Below are 23,369 nucleotides of genomic sequence, written 5' to 3' on the forward strand. Positions count from 1 at the left end.
GTACCGCTCCAGCGGGAAGGTAAATGGCGTTTCCGTGAACTGCTCTGGTTCGCCAGAAGCGGCTTAGTCATGCTGGCCACATGACCCGGAAGCTGTACGCTGGCTCCCTCAGCCAATAAAGCGAAATGAGTGCCACAACCCCAGAGTCAGTCACGACTGGACCTAATGGTCAGGGGTCCCTTTACCTTTACTGTTAATTGATAAAACTGTTTAGTTCAACTTTCCCTGCTCTCGCCTCTGTCTCTTGCATTCCTTCTCCAATTCTTCATTAGGCATTGTCGATTACACAGAATTGAGCAAGAATTGCTCGTTATTTTTCTCTGCCCTTCTTCACAATGCAGTCACTAGCTGCCTGTACACTTGCAGCACACTTGCATTTCTAAATCATGCATTTAGGCATGTTTCCTTTTATATGAGGTTGCTGTCATCATATGCTAATCCTAGTAAGTGCATGAGGGAAAGCTCAAATTTTAACTGAACCATGGTATTTGTGCAGAACTGCGTCCCTTTTCTACATACATCAGAGTCACAGGATGTTTCTGTTGAGAGCATTTATGAATGACATTCCTAATGGAGAACATAATGGACTTACTCCCAGTACGAAGGATTGTTTGCTTACAGCTGGAAAGACAAATTGTCCAGATACAGGGTATTGCAAATTTCAGAAAATAATTACAGATGGGATGCACTATAATTAAAAATAAATAAATCAGGTTTTGTATGTTATTTCAATGTTCTGTATTGTGTTTCTCACTGGATTCAGGAATCATCATAAATTATGTTAACCAATAAGCATCTTTCTAAGAAAAGCATGCAACCATACCTTTCAGTGCTCCGCATGATTAATTCATCTGGATAAGGGAAGCTACTCTCAGTTTTATCAACGAAATTCTTTATGAATGCTGATCACTGCATCATGGCAGCTGAAACATACACGCACACATACAGTACACATACACATTTCATTCATTTCCAATCCCCTGCAGCAGCATATCTCCATCAAACAGCAGAGGAACTATTTCCCCTATTAAGTCACAGTACTATTCAGTTATTCAGTAGCCTGAATGTAAACAGGGACTGCTAGCATGGCGCATGGACTCTCCGAGCCAGGCTGCAACTCGGCCAGAGCAAGGTTGGATGGAATTCCACTGCATTGGGTAGGGTTGCCAAGATCAGAGTCTGTTGCCGACACGGCCGTTGATCTGCCAACCACAATGGACAGGACTGTGTCAGACACTGGAAACTGTTCTTTATTGGGACCACCTTTCTGAGGGATTCCTCCATCTGTACTGTCTTTCAGTTCTGTCAAGGTCAACTGAGCTGAAACAGGAAGCCCCACTTTCCGCCCACGAGTCCCCCACTTCTTCTGGGATTTTCTGATTGGCAGCTCTTTGTCCTTGGCTGCACTCAGTCTACACTTGTGGTCCTTCATGTACTTCTGGCGTGTAAAGCCTTTGCTGCATGTAGGGCAGCGGTATTTATAGTTTCCAGTGTGAGAGCGCTGGTGTTCCACCATGTGAGCTCGCCGGCTGAAGGCCTTGCTGCAGTATTGGCACTTGTGGATCTTCATGCCTAAATCAAGAAGAACACAACTTAGTTGCAAAAGGGCTCATGGACTAGGAACATAGTCCAGGATCCTGTTTCCCACAATGGCTAATCAGATTCCAATAACCAGGACAAGAGTATGATGGCACCCTTCCACTGTAGTTTCCTAGTGACTGCTATATGGAGGAATGGTACCTCTTATCTTGAAAGTTGTACATAGCCATCATGATTAGTAGGCATTGACAGCCTTATCCTCCATGAATTTACCTAATCCCTTTCTAAAGCTATACAAGTTAGTGGCTATCACCAAGTTCTGTGGAAGCCACTATGTGTTCTGTGAAGTAGTTCTTTATGTCTGTCCTGAAGATCCCATCATTCAACTTTATCTATCAACTCTTTATACACCAAGCATAATTTTATACACCCTTTATTTCCGCTGCCTTATTCACCTCTTTTCTAAACTGAAGAGCCTCAGAAATATTCTTGAGAGCTACACTGTCCCCGCCCTTACCTGCAGCTGAGAAACAAAAAAACAAAAATATAACTGTGGTTCAATAATTAGGTGAGTGAAGAAAATTAAATGAACCTGTTTATCTACAGCATAGGGCAGAGCATGAGCCAGAATTTCATTTACCTGAATGGGAGAGAATATGAGCTTTCAATTTGTCCGGTCTGTTGAACTCTTTATTGCAGCCTGTATGATTTCTGTGACAAAAAATTAAAACAAATATTTAATCAGATGTTGAATGATACAGATAGGAGTCTCAGATGTAGTTCTGTTTCAGCAGTGTGCAAGTAATGCTGGGTGTTTCTTATGATTTAAAATAGCAGAACAACCATCAGCTTTCTGATCTCCTTGCCATGGTACAAAAAGAAGAAGAAGAAAGCCTGCATAACATTGCAGATCAAATTGGCCTGGCAACTGAAAAATGCTTTTTGCTGTTTTTGCCTTTTGCATAGCTTTTGGAAAACTGGACTACTGAAAAAGAAACGCAAGTATTGTGCCAATAAAGAGCTGCAAGTTTATCCTTAACTGAAGAGTTGGAAGGAACCAAAATGACCCATCAGATCTAACCCTCCATCATCCTGCCAATTCATACCAAATATAAATCAAATACACTAAAGCTGCATTCTGTGAAGATGCCTGTGCATCCAATGACTCTAGCAAATAAGCCAAACGAGCGACAAAAGGGAGAGGCAAAACCAAGTAAAAGCCTTTTTGCTGTAAGCAGAAGTATGGATTGCATGATAACAAAGTGGGCACTGGGGAGTTTGTGAATTCATTGAATTGAGTATGGGCCGGGGGGGGTGGTAACCAAAAGTCTGTATCTAAGCACCCTATGCAATGTGTGATGATGCCATCCAGAAGCGCCCTTAGAATTGCAAGGCACCACCATTGTCTGCCTAGCTCTTTCATTTCTAAACTGTCTTCCAATGAAAAGAGAGAATGTGGTTAATCAGAAGAGGTAACTACTGCACAGAGACATAAGATCCCAGAGCCAGTAAAATCAGAAGGCTTTTTCCCCCTCCAAAAAAGGTTATTTCCTTACTTCAAAAGGCCCTATGTTAGCCTATAAACAGAAACTAGTCCAAGATGAATTACACTTTCCATCTAATGGCTGCAAAGCCAGTGCCATTATTGGCTGCTGTTGAAAACGTGATACTTACGAGAAGGGGCATTTATATTTCTTGAAAGGCTCATGGATCAGCATATGCCGTTTGAGTTTATCTTTCCTGTTGAAGGCTGAGTCACACACAGAGCATTTAAAAGGCTTTTCACCTGTGTAGGACAGAGACATAAACTCAGCAAGGGAGTTGCAGGCTAAGCTTGGCTTACAGATATTCTAATATCCCTTGCTTTGGCTGAGCTACAGAAAACAGATGCAGCAGAACCAGTTCCCAAAGATCTCTCATCTAGTTCTCCCTGTTGGCCACAATCCTTGAGTCATATGCCTGGATGTTAACTACTGAGAACTGTGTAGGCAGTTGGATGCATTTTAAACAGTTTCAATACTACATCTGGTGTTAACAGAGACGTCACATTTCTGCATAAAACTTGCCTGTTTGTTCATCCAGGTGATCAGTTGCATATACAGTGACTTCCTAACCCATGGGTAGGCAAACTAAGGCCTGGGGGCCAGATCCTGCCCAATCACCTTCTAAATCTGGCCCACGGACGGTCTGGGAAATCAGCATGTTTTTACATGAGTAGAATGTGTCCTTTTATTTAAAATGCACCTCTGGGTTATTTGTGGGGCATAGGAATTCGTTGTTCTTCCCCCCCCCCCCAAATATAGTCTGGCCCCCCCATAAGGTCTGAGGGACAGTGGACCGGCCCCCTGCTGAAAAAGTTTGCTGACCCCAGTCCTAACCAATAGTTGCTGGCTGCAGCTATTCAAACAGCTAAGTGAAATGCAAACAATAAAATAATGACTATAAGGGGAGGGGGGCAAGCCTGATCTGAATGACTTTAAAATAATGGGCTTACATTACGAAGTAGGTTGCTGATCATCACTAGCAATGGTAGCAGCAGACCCCAAAGAATGAATGGGTTCAACATGCAGGAAAGAAGCGCTGTGCTATTGCCTACCCGAGTGAATGTGAGCGTGTAGTTTGAGGTAGTGTTCTCGGCGGAAGAATTTTTTGCAGATCTGACATTTGAATTTCCCTCCACCCCCATGTGTAGGTAGATGACGTCGTAGGTACCTCTCACAAGGGAACACCTGGAAAAAGAAGGCAACACATGACTAAGAGCACAGCCATCTGGAAGGGCAGCAGCCCTTACTCCTGGGCTAAGGGCACACGTTTTTCTAAATGACGCTCACCATAAAAACGTGCAGTGCAACTCTCATCCGGAGAGAACGATGACTTAACAGATCTCGGAGATGCTCTTTTACTTATAATTGCATGGTCAATTCCTGCAGGTCCAAATATGGGAGGAAGAGTCATAGGACAGAACACACCTTGTTAACCAGGGGCAATGTGGCCCATGCTTAGCTCCTGTGACAGTGCAAATATTGCACAGGTCAACTGGACATTAGCATGCATCCAATATGCAACCTCAACCTTTCAGTAGGCAGTCTTGGATAAATCTATTTTCTCAGCCTAGCAGATCTCACAAAGACAGGGTAGAAAAGAAGTCTGCACAAATAAATAAGAGGTCATAGGGAAAATAGCTAATAAAACCACCAATGGCCCAAAAGAGTAAATTGACTTCGTCAAGGCCATCATCTACCTACCTTCTGACAGTGAGGACAGGGAAAGTTGTGTGTTGCTGTCTGTAAGTGATGCTCCAGGGCTTCTGGAGTAGAATATTTATTTACACACTTGACACACCTGAAGCAGGAGGAAGAAGAAAGAATGCATTGAGTTAGAGGACTAGGGTCCAATTTTAGTATGCATTGATATTTATTATGAATATTATTAAAGAAGAAAATGAGACAATTTATAACCTTGAGTCCCCAGTGTGGCGTAGTGACTAAGAGTGCTTGGCTTAGGCACAGGAGATCTGGGTTAAAATCTCTGCTCAGCCAGACATCAGTCAGTAACTAATTCTCTGCCTAACCTAGTTTACAGAACTGGGAGGTTGATTGCAAGGCTAAAGGAATGGGGAAGGACCATGTGCTTTGCTTTGAAAAGTGCTGGGATTAAAACTGTAATAAACAGATAAATCACTTCCTCCTAATTTTCAATTCAAAGCTGTCCCCTGCTCCTGCATTGCTTAACTGAGGTAATTTAATCTTTAAAACAATGGAGGCAGGTGGAGTGGATTGGGGAATGGAGAGCTTAAAGAAAACTTGTTCTTGTACCCCCAAGTTGATCATTGACACCAGAGCTCCCAAAAATATCTGAGTAAAGCCTAGTCACCTTTTATAATTATCTGAGAACTTTCAAGATCTGAGGGCCACATTTTATTCTCAAAATGTTCTCTAATCTGTGACTAGTGACAATGACTTAATTCACTGGCCTAAAAATCCTTTATTTCATGTGGACAGTGTGCAGTTTCTGTTTCTGAAGCGGTTTTGCTTTGAGAATCTTTTCTAAATCACTTTGAGAGCCTCTTAGAGCAACAAAGTGAGGTGTAAGAATTTTAAATAAAGAAAGATGCAACAGTTTGTCAGTACAGAATTAGTTAAAGCTTCAAACAACAGAGATTAATAGCTTCTGCTTCTAGTTTTTAGAAAACCAGTGTTTTGCCATTTCATCTGAATTGCAACAAACTATAGTTTACTTACTCTCAAACCAGAATCCCAAACCACAGTTTCATCTGATATGTTTCATCTACCTACCTAAATCATTCAATCAAAAATAGTCTCTGTCATCACTTGACTGCCACATACATGTTAACTCTTTGCCCTGACAATAACAAAATTAAGCTTGAAATCAAAAGTTACAATTGCTCCCTCCAAACATAGACGGAAAAAGCACTTTCCCAACAACTACCGTACTTGTAAATGGCAATGTCCTTCTTGGGACTGTGTTGAGGGAGCAAGCTGTGGGAATACTGATGGACACCCAGTTCATAGAGGGAGGGGAAGTCCTTGCTGCAAAGGTGGCAACGGTAGCTCAGCTCCTCCTGATGGTTCTTGATGTGCTCCAAGAAGGAATCCAGCTTCTGGAATGTTTGAGCACAACTTTTCACAACACACTTGTAAACCTGCACATTAATGGTGATAGGAGAATGGTTAGACCTGTAACCCTGACCGCTTATCATCATGAAAACAAGCAAACCCTAGTGTACTGTGAGAAATAAAATAATATATGTAATTAAAGATTATTGTACGCTCCTATAAAGGAGGTTGCCTGCTCCATCTCTGAATGATTTATTATTCTAACCTCTCTTTCCAAGCATGCTATACTGATGGTGGTCAGTGGCTCATTCAGTTATAGAGAGCACAGAATGACCTACCCTTAGAGGGAGGCTACAGGTTGTATCTCTGTACGAGTTACTAGTCTCGATTTGCCTCCTTCAAGTCAGGGGACATAGAAAGATGCCTTCTTCCAAGTCAAACCAGACTGATCTAGATTAGCATTGTCTATACTGACTGAGAGTAGTTCTTTGGGGGTTCAGACAGGGGTATTTCCCAGCAATATCTAGAGATGTCAGGGATTGAACCTGAGATCATCTGCATGCAAAGTATGCATGAGGACACATCCAAGACAGTGGCTCAGGCAGACATAAATGAGATGGACTTTTTTGCAGGCAGGTAATTCTTACACTAAAACAAACCTTTTTGGGGAGGGGTATCAAAAGGTACCTAAGCTATAAGAAATTTAATGAGCAATTGTTTAGCTTTACTGTGCTTTTCCTACCCAGAAGCTTGGATAGGAATAGAGCATACTGTCTGCAGGAGGCCTGCAGATCGGTTGTACAAAAACACATTTCTGTGTGCATAATGTCTCAGGTTCCATCTCTAGCATCTTTGGCTGAAGCATTTCTGAGCCTTTGCCATCCAGGCAAGATTTTACTAGACTAGACTGATCATTGGTCTGACTCAATAAAGAAATCAACATTCCGTGCCATATTAGCCTGCATTTTGCACAAAGAAAAACTGGGTCCTATCACCTTTGTCCTTTATGCACATTTTATGCATCCATTTCTTACTTCTGTAAGTCAGAGATCAGTAAAGAGTTTAGCAGCGCGGGAGGAAGTCATCCTTTGACTTTGGCACCCACCTGTTCATGTTTGTGTTGGGTCATGTGCGATTTCAACTGGAAATATGTGCAGAATTTGTTGGGGCAGAACTGGCACTGGTAAGAACTGTCTATCAAGACCACTTGCTTAGCTTCCAGTTTGCAAGCCTCATGCTCTTCTGCAGGAGGCATGACCTGTGGCTGTGGGGGGCTGCTTCTGGGAACCGCGTTCAAACCTGGAGAAAATAGCCAAGACACATATATATTAGAGGTTCAGCTTAGGGTGTTACTAGAGTTGTTGTTGTTGTTATTCTAATTATAAGAACATACAACCAAGGTCAGCCGTGCATTTTCGTACAATACCCTATCACTCATCTCAAATCACAGCCAGCCAGCTCTCCCTTCCAAAATGCAAAGCTGGGGGTGGGGCACGTCAGCTTCTCTTCGTTTTCCCTTCCCAGGTCTTTTCACTTAATATGAATTATCATTAAGGAGTGAGATCTCCGCTCTGGGTATTTTAGAGTTTGAATGACAGAGGAACTTACTGATCAAAGCTCTAGTTCTTGGCAAGGTTAATGTGGGCCTGGACCATACCGCTTCAAACTGCAGGTGAGAGCTCACAACTGAATGACCCTCAATACAACAAAACCTGATGCCAGGAAGGATTATGGCCTAGCCTTAGCTCTGAAATACCCGTTTTCTATGTGACATATAGAAACTGTAGTTTGAAGTGGGTATAGCCTAGATACACATTTATTGCATCAGTGGTAACTAGGTCAAGATCTATCCTTGGTTGGCGAGAGGCCTTAGGCACTGTGGAGAGGAGATAGTACTGTGGGAAGCACCAAATGTCATTCTCTGCCAGCTAGTCAAATTAAGTTCACTGTAATTTGCAGCCAGTATTCATTCTGCACTTTCAGACTTGTTACACCTCTAGCTGATCTCTTCTGTTTTGGTATACCCATCTATAGCTGGGATGGGAATACCCTTCCCACCCAACTAATTAGCTGACAAGGTGGTAACGAATTGGCTAGGACAGGCTGACAAATTGCCATCCGGTGTCTGGCTCAGGGCAAAGTAACTGGACCATCATGTACAAATGATTTGGAGTGCAAGGCTCAACTAATTCCTTAAGATACCATAACACTGGTTTTACTTTGCGTATGTAAAATAAATTTGATGTATTCTCTAATCTTAATCATAGATCTTTATATGATTTATATCCCACCTTTTGAATCAAAGAGCTCTCAGTTTGTCTGAGAAAGAAAGTCCCACTGTCTTTTGCATTCAAGTTCTAAAAAGTAACTTCAAGTTCTATAAGGCAATCATGAAGTCAGTTGCTAAATGTTTTGACTCGGTTCTGGTTCAAGAGTGTCTGAAGTTGCTCTGGATACTTGGCATTTCTCTGGAATTTGTTCAGTTCCATTTCACATGAGAAAACGTAAATATCCATTGCACTACAGAGCTGTAAAGCAGAGTGGAGTATGGTAATTTGATACAACTAAATGTTAAGTCATAATTCATATGACCTTCACTAGATAATTCCACTTGTGCCTTGCTTTTGACTTCTCAGCCCTTTGAGAGGACTGTGAACAGAAGCTAAGACAACTCACTTCTCTTTCTACACTGCATTTAGGAGGATAACCACATGCTTGAAATTAGACTACACTTCATTTATTTTTAATTATTACATTTACATCCCACATTTCCCCCAAGAAACTCAAAGTAGCATACAGTTTTCTTCCCTTTCTCATTTTACCCCATTTTAGCCCTGTGAGGTAGGTCAGTCTGAGAGATGGTGACGGAACCAAGGTCACCTGTGAGTTTCATGGTTGAGTGAGGATTTGAACCCTGGTTTCCCAGATCCTAGTCTAACACCCAACCATACACCATACTGGATCTAGCATGTTGAACAGAATATTAAATGTTTAGAAGTGGAAACTTCTTTTCAGAGTTGTCAATGTTGTTACTACATTTTCAGCATGTTTTCATCAACAATTTCTATTTTAGGTGCCCAATCAATGTGTGGAAACCCCAGTGTACCCCTCCCCTCCAGTATACAGTTCAGGGAAGCAAGGTTTTAAGTCTAAAAGCCCCAACACTGTTGCTCCCTTGAACAACCATGAAGATCAATCATGGCTAGTAGCAGGGATATTTAGGATGTCAGCTATGCAATACATGAAGTCACTGGCTAAACAGGCTCTGTTCCATGGATAGTTCTCACGTGAATCAACTAAATCTTAGGAATAAACCATGTGCTTCACAAGTACAATATACTGACTAGCATCCCTTCGCCTGCCCCATGTCTGGGGATTCATGATCACTATCTAAACACATCCAAACAAGCTCAGAGACAAAGAATTATGGATTTGTCTCCTACTGCCAGATCCCACTACTGTGCAAAGCTTTCAAATTAGGAAGAGGGCTGGGGCAGGGAAGAGATAACAAGGAGAGTATAAAATAATGGATTGTGACCCAGTTGTGGCTTGAAAACCTGGCCCCTACATTCATGATCCAATAAATTTTGAAGTCGGTAGTACACATAAATCTACTCTCCAATCCTTCCTAGTCATAGGGACCAAGACAGGTAGAAGCAAGTGGAAGTACAATTATTCAGAGGTTTGGGGAGCAGGTCACCAGTCAACTGGCCATCCCACCAGTAAGTAATGCACCTGCATTCTCCTCATCCTCCTGCTGGTTGGGGTTGAGTGCCATGACTTGCACAGTGACAGAGCTCCGAGAGATGGTACACCCAATTCCTGGTGGCCACACCTTATGCGTCTGCATATGCTTCTTCACATTGGACTTTTGGGCAAAGGCACGACCACATACGATGCACTGGAATGGCTTCTCCCCTGTGTGACTGAAGGAAAAGAGGAGACTGCATAAGGGAGGGTAAGGCAGAATCTCTCCACAGGGGAATAGCCACACTGCTCCAGCTCCTTTTCGGCAAAAGTAACAGGTTTGATTTCCAAAATACAGTAAAGAGCTTTTTTTAAAAAGTGTCAAAATGAAGTGGAATTCCTGCCACTAAGAAGTCTATCCAGGGAAGCAGGAAGTGGTACTGGGAAGCAGGAACTACTAAATGGCTACTGGCAAGAGGAGCAGAAACTTTGGCTTGGAAGCACAAAGCAAAAACTGGCAAATTCTTATTATTTAATTGCTTTGTTCATAAAAACATCTCAACGCACTTACAGACACAATAGAAAATACTAAAATGAATTACAAGAAACATAATAAAAACCTAACAAAGAAGCAAATTGATACAAATAAAAAGGACAGGTCCAGCAAATCCTGCTCTACCAAATACGTAAAAACCCTTCAAACCAAGAATGAAAAGCCCAGGTAAAATAGAGCATGTGGACAGACTGTTTCTAAGTGTTGGGATGCAAAACGGGAGGTGAATGTGGCAGCCTAGAAGCTACTGTTCCCAGCAGGATCACTTATGACTAGTCAGGAGAGTGACTGGCAGGCCCAGTTTGGCAGGCTGGCAACAGGTTGTGGTGTAGCCCTGCAAGACCTGGTGGCTTTATCAGCTGAGAGCTGTGGCTGAATTTAGGTTTCACATACTACACTCATTTACCCACTCAGGCTATTCTGAGGCCAATGTTGAACTTTTTGGGGACCACACGGACCTAGCAGCAAGATAGTATTGATTTTCAAAGTCTTATCCAGCATGGAAGAATGGCTCAAAGGGAAGTGGCCTGTTGCTCAGAGGTGTCCAGCCAATCCCTCATCCTATCCAATTAGCCATAATCTGTATGCCTCATTTAGAATGCCAACGTTACCTTCTGATATGCTGCTGCAGGTCAAAGTTCTTGGTGAATGCCTTATCGCAGTATGTGCATTTCAGTTTTGGTGACTTGGGTTTCCCTGAAATAAAGCGGTAGGAAATAATCATGAGCTCAAATTGGGGAGGCCACTGTTGTGGATTCTTACTCCCTCGCTCTCCATTGTGCTAGAACTGTATTTGGGGGCAATGTCTAACATTGGGATGAAAGTGAAGCATGGAAACAGTTATGGTGGCCAATAATCTCAGCTAAGAAGTAGGCTCCTTAGTGGGCAAAATAAGCTACTTAGGCCCAGTAATCGCATTGCCCCTTGTGCTTATGGAGCTGCTTCAACACTTCAAACTCTGCATTACTGGGGTGAGAAACCTCAAACCAGGAATTCCTACTCTGGATTTTCCCCATATGTGTTAATAATCTGGGAGCTGGGATAACACTGGCATGGGCTCCTCCTGTGTAGTCAGAGCTTCTCACATCATCTGGTAGCACAGGAAGGAACAGCACCGCAGCAGCTCCTCTACCACCAAAGTAACAAAAATAACAAGCTTTAATGGACTATAACAAACATCATAATTTCCTGAAAATACTGATGAGGAAAACAGACATTCTGATTTTCTGTAGTGGGATGTATCAGCACTTGCTTAGGCAACGGCTCTGAGTTCCCACTGTGTAAATATGCACAAATCCCACCCACCACCTACCCCCGCAGGACAAGTAATAGCGACAGCAGACAATCCACAAGCAGACTGCAAGCTAATTCCAGCGAGGAAGGGCTTTCTGTGTAGGAATTCCACAATGTGTGAAGCACACCTGAAAAAACACTCAGCTGCAAAAACACTCATAGCAGTCCATTAAACCCACACAAGTATTTTAATTCATTTGTCTGCATCATCTAAAATATTGATTTGTATCTTCTATCCCCCTGCACTGTGGAGATATGAACAAGCTCCCAACATGGGAAAATTGCAGATGCATCACCTTAGAGGTAAAAACGTGAAAATTCTATTTCAAATGTTCTATAGAGAAGTGTGGAAAAGGAAGCGTGAGGCATTTAACATCCATTTACAAATAGACAGATTCTCAGATTCTGATGCCCACCTGTGGAAAAGGTTACAGCAAGCACTGGTGGCAAGAAGCCTTACCTTCTAGCAGGCTGCTGTCTGCCTTAAGACGACGGTTCTTGGCAGCTGAAGCCGGATCAAAATTGGTCACATTTCCTCCGCAGGCATTGCTCAAGGGAGCAACAGTGTTGGGGCTTTTAGACTTAAAACCTTGCTTCCCTGGACTGTATACTGGAGGGGAGGGGTACACTGGGGTTTCCACACATTGATTGGGCACCTAAAATAGAAATTGTTGATGAAAACATGCTGAAAATGTAGTAACAACATTGACAACTCTGAAAAGAAGTTTCCACTTCTAAACATTTAATATTCTGCTCAACATGCTAGATCCAGTATGGTGTATGGTTGGGTGTTAGACTAGGATCTGGGAAACCAGGGTTCAAATCCTCACTCAACCACGAAACTCACAGGTGACCTTGGTTCCGTCACCATCTCTCAGACTGACCTACCTCACAGGGCTAAAATGGGGTAAAATGAGAAAGGGAAGAAAACTGTATGCTACTTTGAGCTTCTTGGGGGAAATGTGGGATATAAATGTAATAATTAAAAATAAATGAAGTGTAGTCTAATTTCAAACATGTGGTTATCATCCTAAACGCAGTGTAGAAAGAGAAGTGAGTTGTCTTAGCTTCTGTTCACAGTCCTCTCAAAGGGCTGAGAAGTCAAAAGCAAGGCACAAGTGGAATTATCTAGTGAAGGTCATATGAATTATGACTTAACATTTAGTTGTATCAAATTACCATACTCCACCCTGCTTTACAGCTCTGTAGTGCAATGGATATTTACGTTTTCTCATGTGAAATGGAACTGAACAAATTCCAGAGAAATGCCAAGTATCCAGAGCAACTTCAGACACTCTAGAACCAGAACCGAGTCAAAACATTTAACAACTGACTTCATGATTGCCTTATAGAACTTGAAGTTACTTTTTAGAACTTGAATGCAGAAGACAGTGGGACTTTCTTTCTCAGACAAACTGAGAGCTCTTTGATTCAAAAGGTGGGATATAAATCATATAAAGATCTATGATTAAGATTAGAGAATACATCAAATTTATTTTACATACGCAAAGTAAAACCAGTGTTATGGTATCAGATGCATACGTAATTTAGTGCAACGGGGTGACAGTGCTTTCTAGAGAGCCAGTCCTCTTCACTGTGGCCCCTGCTTTATCTGAGGGTATGAACTCAACAAAAACAAAATTAGGCAAAGGGTCTTACTACATTTCTTTTTTTCTGTGTAACATCTGATTATGCTTTCTCTATCTGCAAGATTTTCATTTTACTCCCAAATTAACAGTTATGTCAAAAAGAAAATGTCTTGAAAAGAGCTTCAGCAGTGTGTGCTCTTCAAAGATGCAATTCAGTCTTGGACTATTGTCTTAATACTCCGGCTAGGTTACTTACTAGGCTTTCCTGGCTTTGTCCTGTTACTTCATGAACTCCATCCCTTAGTAGCTTTCTAAACAAACCCTCTGCCTCCTGGTTTAGCGTTGACATTCTTCTACTTGTTGACAACTATATGATGTTCCCTCTTAATCACATTGGGCCAGCGACACACGTTTCATTCTAGTGACCTCTCCACATCCATCGATTTCTGTTGCCCATAAATCGTTTTCCTTGTTCCCTCAACTCCCTGCAGCTGGCTGACATCTTTCTGATCACTATTTTGCTCACAGAGAAAATAATCACTGATTAGAAGACAAGCTTGTTCATCTTGCTGCACCTCTAATTTCTTTGATAAATAGTATTTTGAGGCTAAGTGAATCACAGTCTTTTTATCACAGTCTTCTTGTAGCCAGAGGCCATGCGCCCTTCGGGGGGAAAGGCAGTAAACAACACTTGGAACCATACTGCACTATGTGGGTCAAAAAATAAATAAATAAAATAAGCTTTACCTCCATAGGTGGGTAGGGTTGCATTCCCAGATTCTGTATCTCTACTGTGCTATTCCCAGCCATGGGGGTTGATGCACTGTACACTTCCACCACTCCATTGCTGCCTGAGTTGGCCTGACCTGGTGCTCCAAGAGACTGAGGTGCGGGAGGAGGAGGCTGAGGTGGAGGTGGTGGGGGTGGAGGAGGAGGCGGTGGTTGAGAAAGGTAGCCAGCTCCAGTATGCATATTCAGGCTGCTCTAAAAAGATAGGATGAGAAATTAGCAAGCTTTGGAAGAGAGCATCAGATTTCCCAGACTCAATGACTCCCATTCATAAACGAAGATCACTTTTGTGGGTAAAACTACCTGTAGCACTCTTTCCACATTGAGTATGGTTGACATGTGATGGGGAAAAATGTTATCTGTGTTGGTATCTGCAATGAGCCTGTTGCAATTGTAACATCAGAGTTAAAATGTTGTAATAAATTTGGATTTCCTTCTTCGTGCCTTAAATGTTGTGCTTGGTGATGTGGGCTCTGACACACAAAAGCTTGTACTGTCTCTATTCTCCAGCTTTATTTTATTTTATTTTATTTCTTAAACGGAATCACTAGAATCACACATACTTGTGCTATTTGCACACCATGGATTTCTACAATCATTATTTCTCATGCTTTTTACAATGCTTCATCATATTCTTCTTGCCTTTTTTACCACTGACATACACGAAGTTTACTATGCAATGGCAATAACGTATCTTACCTGCTTCAACAGTTACCACTAATTTAGTACTCCACGCTATGTAGATTTTGCCGTCAGTGCAGAGATGTTCTGATAAGGATGAGTCTGAAGCCAAAATCTTACTTTTTGTGTGTCATTGTCCCCACAAAATTATCTCTAACCTCTTATATACTTTAATTTGCTAGAGCATGTATGCATCTTAAAGGACATAAAAACATTCTGCTTACCTGCACAGAGGGTTGTACTGTGGACATTGGTTGGTCCAGGGTTGTAAAAGCAGACATAGCTGACATCAAGACCTCATCACTCACTAAGATATTCCCCTGGACTAACGTCTGGATCAATGGAGAGGGTGGGACGGTAATATAGGTAGAGATCTGTTAGGAGGAAGAGATTCTTTAAAATCCTTTATGTTGGATCTCAGCTCAGAAAGAATAGCTTAGTTCTTGTGAACTGCATTAAAACAGGCAAGGAAAAAATCCATTAATCAATGCAATCTTTCTCTCTCTGCTAGAAAGAGTGTAAGAAGAATGGTCTAAAAACCTTGTCAGGGAAAGCAACACTTGACATTTATACTACAATATGAGCATACAAAGCACTTCACAAACATTGTACCATTAAACTCTTGCGACACCTCTGTCTCATAATGTGGATATTTTACTGTATTCAGATTATATGGCTCTACTGTGACATTCATACTCTGACTTGAAATGTCTCCAGGAGAAATTTAACAGAGAACAGACAAATTTAATTAATCCAAGCCCAAAGCCGTGATATTTGTAGTCAAACCAAAGTGATATGTCTGGATCCTCAACAGGCAACAGCTCATCTAGAACCCAAGTTTCCCTTCTCCGGGGTTGTTTTTGTTTGTCTGTTGGCTTTTTTTTTGCTTTTTTCGAGAGAGAAAGAAATGGAATAATCATCTGCTTTCAGTTAAATTAAAAGGCTATATATATATATATATATATATGCAGGTTTTGGTGTCCTCGGGTGTCTTCCCGTGTAAAAGTTGGGGTGTCTAGGCCTGAAGATGACGAGTGAGACCTCGTCGAAACGTCGCCTAGACACCCCAACTTTTACACGGGAAGACACCCGAGGACACCAACCTGCATATATATATATATATATATATATATATATATATATATATATATATATATAATTTTGCAAGAACTTAAACTGTGCATTCTATCAAGTCCACATTTCAAGGAATATACAGAGAAGGTGCTGCCACAAAACACAAACAGGGAAGATATCTGGGGCTTACTCAAGTAGAGACAATTGGATAAAATACTGGAAGAAAGAGAGTTAAAACTAACTACAATGAATTCATAAATTCATTTTAAAACTTTCATGTAGGGATAGAATGCAGGTGTTTGATATTAATGCATTTCTACTGAGATCTGGAAGCTTGTCTCAAATTCACAAGATCACAGAAGCAGATGGAAAATTCTTCAAAGGTAATCTAGTCCAAGTCCACTGCTGATGCAGTTATTATCTGCCACTACTACAACATCCAAGGTGTGTTTCACCGTTTGAGGTGCAATAGGAAGTGCCACCCTGCCCTGCTGCCTCTGCCATAAGTGATTTCAGCTGAGATCTCAAGCCATTTGGGGGACGCTCCATCTGAGGCAGTGGCCTCACCTTGCCTAATGGCTGGGCCAGCCTTGATCCAAGGTAGGATACAAAAGTTTATGCCATTGCTACACAACTGGAAGTCAGAAATCCTTGCAAATCTCCCGGTAGTTCCAAATATACTTTGTACCCTCATCTCTTCTGGACTGCTAGTGCTGGTTTAGGGTTTTATCATGCAGTTCACTGTTAATGGCACAGAGATCTCAGAGAGTTCAACATCTATACCTGACGATTTGTGGTCTGAGCCTGCTGCACTGAGGTAATGGCTGGTGTGTAGACGCTGTTAGTAGCCAGTGAAACTGTAGCCAACGAGGGTGTACTGCCTTGACACTGCTCTCTTTTGTGGGTCATGAATGCAGGCAGAGAGTTGAATTGCTTCTTACATTTCCCACAAAGAAACACATCTTCATCATCTGCAGTCAAAAAGAGAGAGAAGTTATTGATCCAACTCCAGAGTCCTTTTCAATTGCTGCACTCAAATAATAAAATAGAGTTTCAACATGAGGAAGTAAATTTGCCTTTTAGGCCAGAACAGAAGCTCTTAGTCAGAGGCAAGTGAATTGCCAAACAGTGGGATTTCTCTTCAAGGTTAGCTTTCTAAAAGAAGTTTCTACCTCAAGAAAAGTCACCTGTTTATACAGCAAATCACATTTTTCTGCCTATACAAATGAAAGAGCTGCATATCGTCAAATACTAGGAAATATTGAGTGGACAAGCACTTGGAAAGCAGAGGTGGCATGCCCACTGCACATTTGGAAACAACTATTCCCATTTACACTTTGTGCACAGGAAGCAAAACACAAATGCTACATAAAGTGCTACCTGAGGCAGGTGAGCTTCCCAATTGTGCTATTACTCTGATGTAAGAGATGAAACGACGAAAGCACAGGAAAATGCTCAAAATGGCACTGTAAAGTTTATTCATATATAAATTGTTGGTCAAATATTGCTGATTACGTGCTGTGTAGCACATGCTCATGTAAGTTTACTTGTTTTGTTACTGTTTCAATTTTTTAAAAAAGCCTCTAAGCCTTGATGCAATATCATACAAGAGCAGTAGGAAAGCCAGATCTCACGTTTCTAATTCTAATCTAAACTATTTTAATATTATTCTAATTCTAAATTCCACCTTTATAAATTATGATGCAGCTGCAATGCAGATTTACTTGGAAGCAAGAGCCAATGATGTTTAGGACCAAATTGTACATCACCAATCTAGAGTGAGAGGAAGAAAGCAAATCAAATTCTATCACCATTTGTAGGAGAAATTTAAAACAAGCAAACAAACCCTAATATAGTCCAAGGGCATCTAGCACCACAGCCAACCCAATAAGCAGCAATATGCAAATCCAGACTTCATATCACACCCTGCAGGTTAATCTCTGTAGTCCTGGCAATTGCAGGATTCGATCAATGGGATGAAACCACAAAGGGAGAGAAGGGAAACAGGGCTAGTCCATCAGCTCTGCTGATAGACTTTAGTTTATCTTCTCCCTCAACAATCACCTAGCAATGGCTGCATCATGCTGAACTGTTTCCATCCCAGCTGGTCATCTTAACATCAGTAACTTTAAAAATTGGTGCCTAAGTTTGCTTTTCCCCTCCTCCCTTTCCATCTCCCTTTCAGTTGGTGGTATGTCTTTTTCATTAAGGCACTATAAGAGCCCATTCCATTGAAGTGAGGAGTAAAAATGCTTTAAATAAACAAACAAACCAAAAATGCATGCCAGCCTAAACAACAACCCTGCATCCCATATGCAAAAATGACCAGATAAAATTAATATCCTGGAAATGCCTGCTGAAATAAAAATGCCTTCACAGCACCACAAAATCCATACAAATGTTGTCGTTTAGCTATCCAGAACAATTTAAAACCAACAGCTTAAAACCAGCAGCTTTGTGTGGAGACAATACTCATATTTTTGTAAACCAAGAACATGTTTAAGAATTTTTTTAGAAAAACAACAGCTATATAAAACTTGAAAAAGTACAGCATCTTAATTAAATGCAGAACAGAATTAATGGGTGTTTGTCAATGTAAGTTGAGCTGTCTATGTTTTTATGTATTACATGTTTCGTTTTTCTTTTTTTCGTTTTTCCTTTTTTTCTTGGCTGTGTAAGTATGTTTGTGATATGTATGTATGTTAAAAAGCAATAAAAATATTTTAAAAAAAACATTAAAAAGTACAGCATCTTAATTAAATGCAGAACAGAATTAATGGGTTTACAAAATCCATTTAAAAGTCAGCACGGAATGGAACAAGAATATGTACCCTAGGAGGGAGATATGGGGCTCCCACCCAAAAGTGCCAGTCTAGCACATAGGGTGGCCAATCAAAACTGGGAGCATTACAGGCGCTCCCCACCCCCATGCCAGGGTTCATAGTAACAAAATCAAGATCCAAGAGCCTGCAGTTTGCAATTTTCCATGCTGGCTAGGGTGCAAGGGAAGTCAGCAAAGAAGCTGAGGAGGCAGCTGGGGCTGAGGAGGAGTTGCCCTTGTGCATGGACACTGTCCAAGGCCAGAGATTCTTCATCCTTGCAATAAACCTATAGTGGGAGATTGGACCTCTGATTCTTTTCTTTCCATCTCATTTGGTATGCAGCGAAGGGCTCACCCATGGACTGGATGGTGGTGGATGTGTTGACGGTTTGTCCTGATGGATCTGTTACTGCTCCCTGGCCATCTAGCAAAGACTGAACAGCCAGAACCGTCTGATTATCCATACCTGGAGAAACAGGAATGGTGGTTAGAGGGACTGTATTCAGAAACACTGGATTTGAATTATTTTAACTATCAAGCATATCATGCATTCTGCTGCAGGACCCCCATGTCCCAACCAGATTATAATATAACCTTTTCCCTTCTCCTCTACTTTTCTTTAACCTTTTGATTTACAGCCACCTATGATATCAATGACACGGGTGGCGCAGTGGTTTAACCACTGAGCCTCTTGGGCTTGCCAACCAGGTGGTCGGCAGTTCGAATCCCCGCAACAGGGTGAGCTCCCGTTGCTCGGTCCCAGCTCCTGCCAACCTAACAGTTCAAAAGCACACCAAAAAGTGCAAGAAGATAAACAGGTACCGCTCCGGAGGGAAGGTAAATGGCATTTCCATGCGCTGCCCTGGTTTCGGTGTTCTGTTGCACCAGAAGTGACTTAGTCATGCTGGCCACATGACCCGGAAAAACTGTCTGCGGACAAATGCCGGCTCCCTCGGCCTGTAAAGCGAGAAGAGCGCCACAACCCCAGAGTCGTCTGTGACTGGACTTAACTGTCAGGGGTCCTTTACCTTTTATGATATCAATACCCCACAATTTTAAAAACCTAACATGTTTTATTACTCTATTAAAGCAACAAGATTGACAATATTGCTAAGGCTTTCTTTCTAAGATTCTACCAGTAAAAGCAGAATGATTATTTCTAGTACACAAGTGTAGGAATAAGTGGGTTAAAAGGCTCGTCACTAAAAAGTACTAAAACGGGTGGGGAACTGAAGCAAGCCTGCTCACTTGACAATCATCTGACAACACCATACACAGTGCTTTGAGACCTCAACAATCCGCTGATCGTCAGTGCATGAAAAAAGCCTGGTGTGGCATTGACATCCCAACAATGTTGACTGTCAGGGCTACAAAATACCACAATCTGCTCTATGTAGCCACCAATCAGCTGCTTGTCAGGGCTTCAACAACCTGTGCATGGCTATATGCAAGACCCAGTGATTGGCTGATTGTTGGGACTTCAAAGCACTGTATATGGGTATTTGCAAGTGCCATTGATCAACTGTGTTTGCATCCCCCTTTTTAGCCCAGCTGCATCTTTATGACATCAGGTGTCAATCTCACACGGGGGGGGGGGGGTGTTACCAAAAAGAAATGTTAGAAATGCATCACCTATACTCTTGCACACATTTAGATTGCAAAGCTAAACACACTCACTAGGTAGTGAGCCCCACTTCTAAAGAAATACGCATATCAATCAAGGCCAGCTAAGTTTTCTGCAGGTTCATGGAAGTATTTTACTGAATCTGAAACACGGATTAAATCTAGCAAATGAACTGTACTGGGGAAACTTCCAAAAAATCACCATAAGATCTATGTTATGGTCAACAACCACACTATTATATTTGAAAGGGAAGGATGGATTTTAGGGCTAACTAAACCAATACAGATTCTGTGTCCAGACAGGATAGGATACTGCACAGAGAAGGAAGGGGATCACTGTTTTTAAATGGTTACCAATTAATCATCCAATTAAATTGATCAGGAAGAGAGTTTGGGCAGAAAAGAACTGATTTGCATAGTGCACAATTAATTTATAGAAATCAATGCCACAAGATGTGATGGCTACTTGTTCAGGAGGCTTAGAATTAGACAAATCCACTGAAAATAATGGCTACAAATCATGATCCTATATGCACTCTTCAGGTTCAGTGGCAATTGGTGGGGGGGGGGGAAGAGTAGTTAGAATTATTCCTTCAGGTCTTGGATAGGCAGCTGTCATGGACAGTTTGCAGAGGTTGGGCTAGATGTCCTCAGGGTCCCTTCCAACTCTACAATTCTATGCAGTGTTTGAAACTCCCATTGTTCTAGGCATATTTTGCGACAGGGAATTGCATTAGTATGAGCAGCTTCTGAGCTCTGAGAGCAGCACTGCACCTAAGATTTCAGATTAAAACTGCAGAGTGGAAGGAAAGGATGAACCTTTTTCTGCTTCCCCACTTCCAGCGACTATCTGAAAACTGAAGAAAAGACCCTCTTAAGAATATTAGCGGGGTGGGCAAGGGAAGGACTAGACCATGTGAAAAATGAACATAATATTTTAGCGGCAGTTCATTCATTTTCAGCTTTGTATTCTTGTTATAAAAAAGTGAAGCTAACCTAGGCTTAAGGTGCCATTTAGCCCCTTGCTTTCATATCTCTGTTTCTAACACTGATTCTATGATTCTCCGTGAGATTTCCTGAAACATCTGGCCATGGTAGAAAACCAAGGTGCTGGGTGAGTCGGATGGTGTATCTGATCCAGCATGTTCTTAAAGAAGACATTTTGGCCAAGATGAAGGTATGTGAATTAAGACAGTGGGAACGTGAAAAACCAATTTTAAGCACCATTTGTGTAGGAACAATCCCTAATTTACAACTGATTAACAGGCAGCCATCCACTCTGGGGGCAACCTTTCCAAAAGCGCAAGAAGCTCAACTAAGTTTTGAAGTCGCAGATGTTGAAGGAATTCAATGTCTCTGGGAATGGTGGCTGACATGTCCCCCAAACCACAATAAGCTCTGCATCCTGGAAGCAAGGGAGAAACCCTTAAAACTGGGTTTCCCAAACTTGACCCTCCAGCTGTTTTTGGACTACAATCCCCATCATCTGTGACCACTAGTCCTGCCAGCTAGGGATGATGGAAGTTGTAGTCCAGCAACAGCTTGGAAAAGCCTGCTTTGGAAGGAAGGGGAAACTGAGGTATCGTTGAGGGGTGTAGGAATGTCTTTTTGCTTAGATTCCCGCAGTACAAAATCCCACCCAGAAGGACATCCGTCGCCTCCCTGCGCCCCCCGAGTCCGGCTGGCGGCGCCTGCTGCAGCTGCTGCTCCTCCGCGGGAAAGAGGCGCAGCGGGGCCGCCAGAGCGGCTGTTCCGTGAACCCTCCCTCGGCCCCCGCGCTGCCCGGAGGCGGCCCCGCGTCGTCCTCCTCTCAGCCCCTGCCCCGTCCGCAGCGGCGGGAGGGGAGGCGCCCGGCGTGGAACAGCCGCGTCTGTCCTTGCGGCGCCTCCCCAACCAGCGCTAGGCCTCAGCCCGACTACACGCACGCACACACACACCCCCACCCCGATATCGAGATGTAGATACCTTCCAGCGCCTCGAATATCGCCTGCGCCATCTTGGAGCCGAGGCAGAGCAGCCTAAACGGGCATTGTGGGAAGGAAGAGGGAGGCTCGCTTTGCCGCCAGGGGGAGCAAGAGGGGGCGGGGAGGGGAGGCCGGCTGAGGGAAGAGCCGCTCCGCGCATGCTGAGGGCGCTGCTTTATGGATGCGGGTGGGGGGCAACGTCCAAGCGCGGGGGTGGGGGGGGGGGGAGGAAGAGCTGCGCCTACATGATGTAAATAAATGGAAATACTTAACTCAGAGTAGCCATAAGGCTTATTTGCTCCTTTTACTACAGTACTAACTAAAAGTAGAAAGATTTGATAGATTTTTCTGAGTCAACAGAAAGTAATTCGAAACAATTCTGTTTTTTAATTGTTTTCTTGGGTTACAGAAGTACACGCATTGCCTCTGTTTTCAGGTCCTTTCAGTCCTTTCTACAGATCGGTTGTATCCGATGGGAAACTTTAATAATGTTGAGATGTGTCATTCCAAATCTGCTAGACAGAGCCAGACACAGGGTGATGGCAGGTGGGTGTCCATACATAAATCCTGGCTACTATGCCCATGGTCAGAAGCGGCACCTGCTGCTTAAGAAAAATTTTGCACGACACACAGCAGGACAGAGTCTCAAACAGAGATGTGCTCTTCCAAGCCCACATTCCTAAGCATGTTCACACTCCTGTCTTATCAATGGCTGGCTTAGTCATTTTCACAGAATGGAAGATGCGGGATCCTTAAGGATGTGCTCTATATGGGAACCTGATTTCAGCCACTAGGCCTGTTGGCAGACCAACTCTGTATTACAAAGATATCTGGAAATGTGTTTAAGTGCAGCAGCATAACCAGACACCTTCATTTGCCTCAGCTGCAACAAAACATGTCTCTCTCCCATATTGGTCTCTACAGCCACCGAAGGCTCTGTAACCTTCCAACAGTTTGATTTCACCCCCAAAGTCGCAGTCCTCCATTGTCTCCTGAGACAGACGGATACCAAACGGGGGAGATTCATGAAGTTGGTCCTCCTGATGGCTGTGCTGGTGCAGGTCGATGCTTTTGTGTGCATGCACACTTCTTCAGATATGCACACGAAAGTTTATACCAAGAACAAACTTAGTTGGTCTCTAAGGTGTTACTGGACAATTATTTCATTTTTATTTTATA

The 23,369-nt window shown here is 42.5% G+C and overlaps 1 protein-coding gene across 2 annotated transcripts; it reads right to left on the bottom strand.

Moving 5' to 3' along the window:
• Positions 1–536: 536 nt before the first annotated feature.
• Positions 537–22,344, bottom strand: ZNF341 (zinc finger protein 341). Of its 2 annotated transcripts, XM_081916783.1 has the most exons (16): positions 22,192–22,344; positions 18,959–19,069; positions 16,566–16,753; positions 14,933–15,082; positions 13,986–14,222; positions 12,110–12,305; positions 10,968–11,052; positions 9,852–10,042; positions 7,222–7,415; positions 5,994–6,202; positions 4,785–4,881; positions 4,136–4,268; positions 3,214–3,325; positions 2,180–2,250; positions 1,995–2,062; positions 1,429–1,572 (listed from the first exon to the last, which is right to left on the bottom strand). In XM_081916783.1, the coding sequence occupies exons 1-16, from the start codon at positions 22,220–22,222 to the stop codon at positions 1,567–1,569; spliced, it is 2,079 nt and encodes a 692-aa protein (XP_081772909.1). In that variant the 5' UTR covers positions 22,223–22,344; the 3' UTR covers positions 1,429–1,566. The 2 variants fall into 2 exon arrangements, with proteins under 2 accessions (XP_081772908.1, XP_081772909.1); XM_081916782.1 differs by lacking the exon at positions 1,995–2,062 and having other exon boundaries at positions 537–1,572.
• Between the last annotated feature and the right edge of the window lie 1,025 nt (positions 22,345–23,369).

This window comes from Podarcis melisellensis, assembly GCF_964234715.1.
Source record: "Podarcis melisellensis genome assembly, chromosome: 6".
In the NCBI taxonomy this organism is placed as follows: Eukaryota; Metazoa; Chordata; class Lepidosauria; order Squamata; family Lacertidae; genus Podarcis; species Podarcis melisellensis.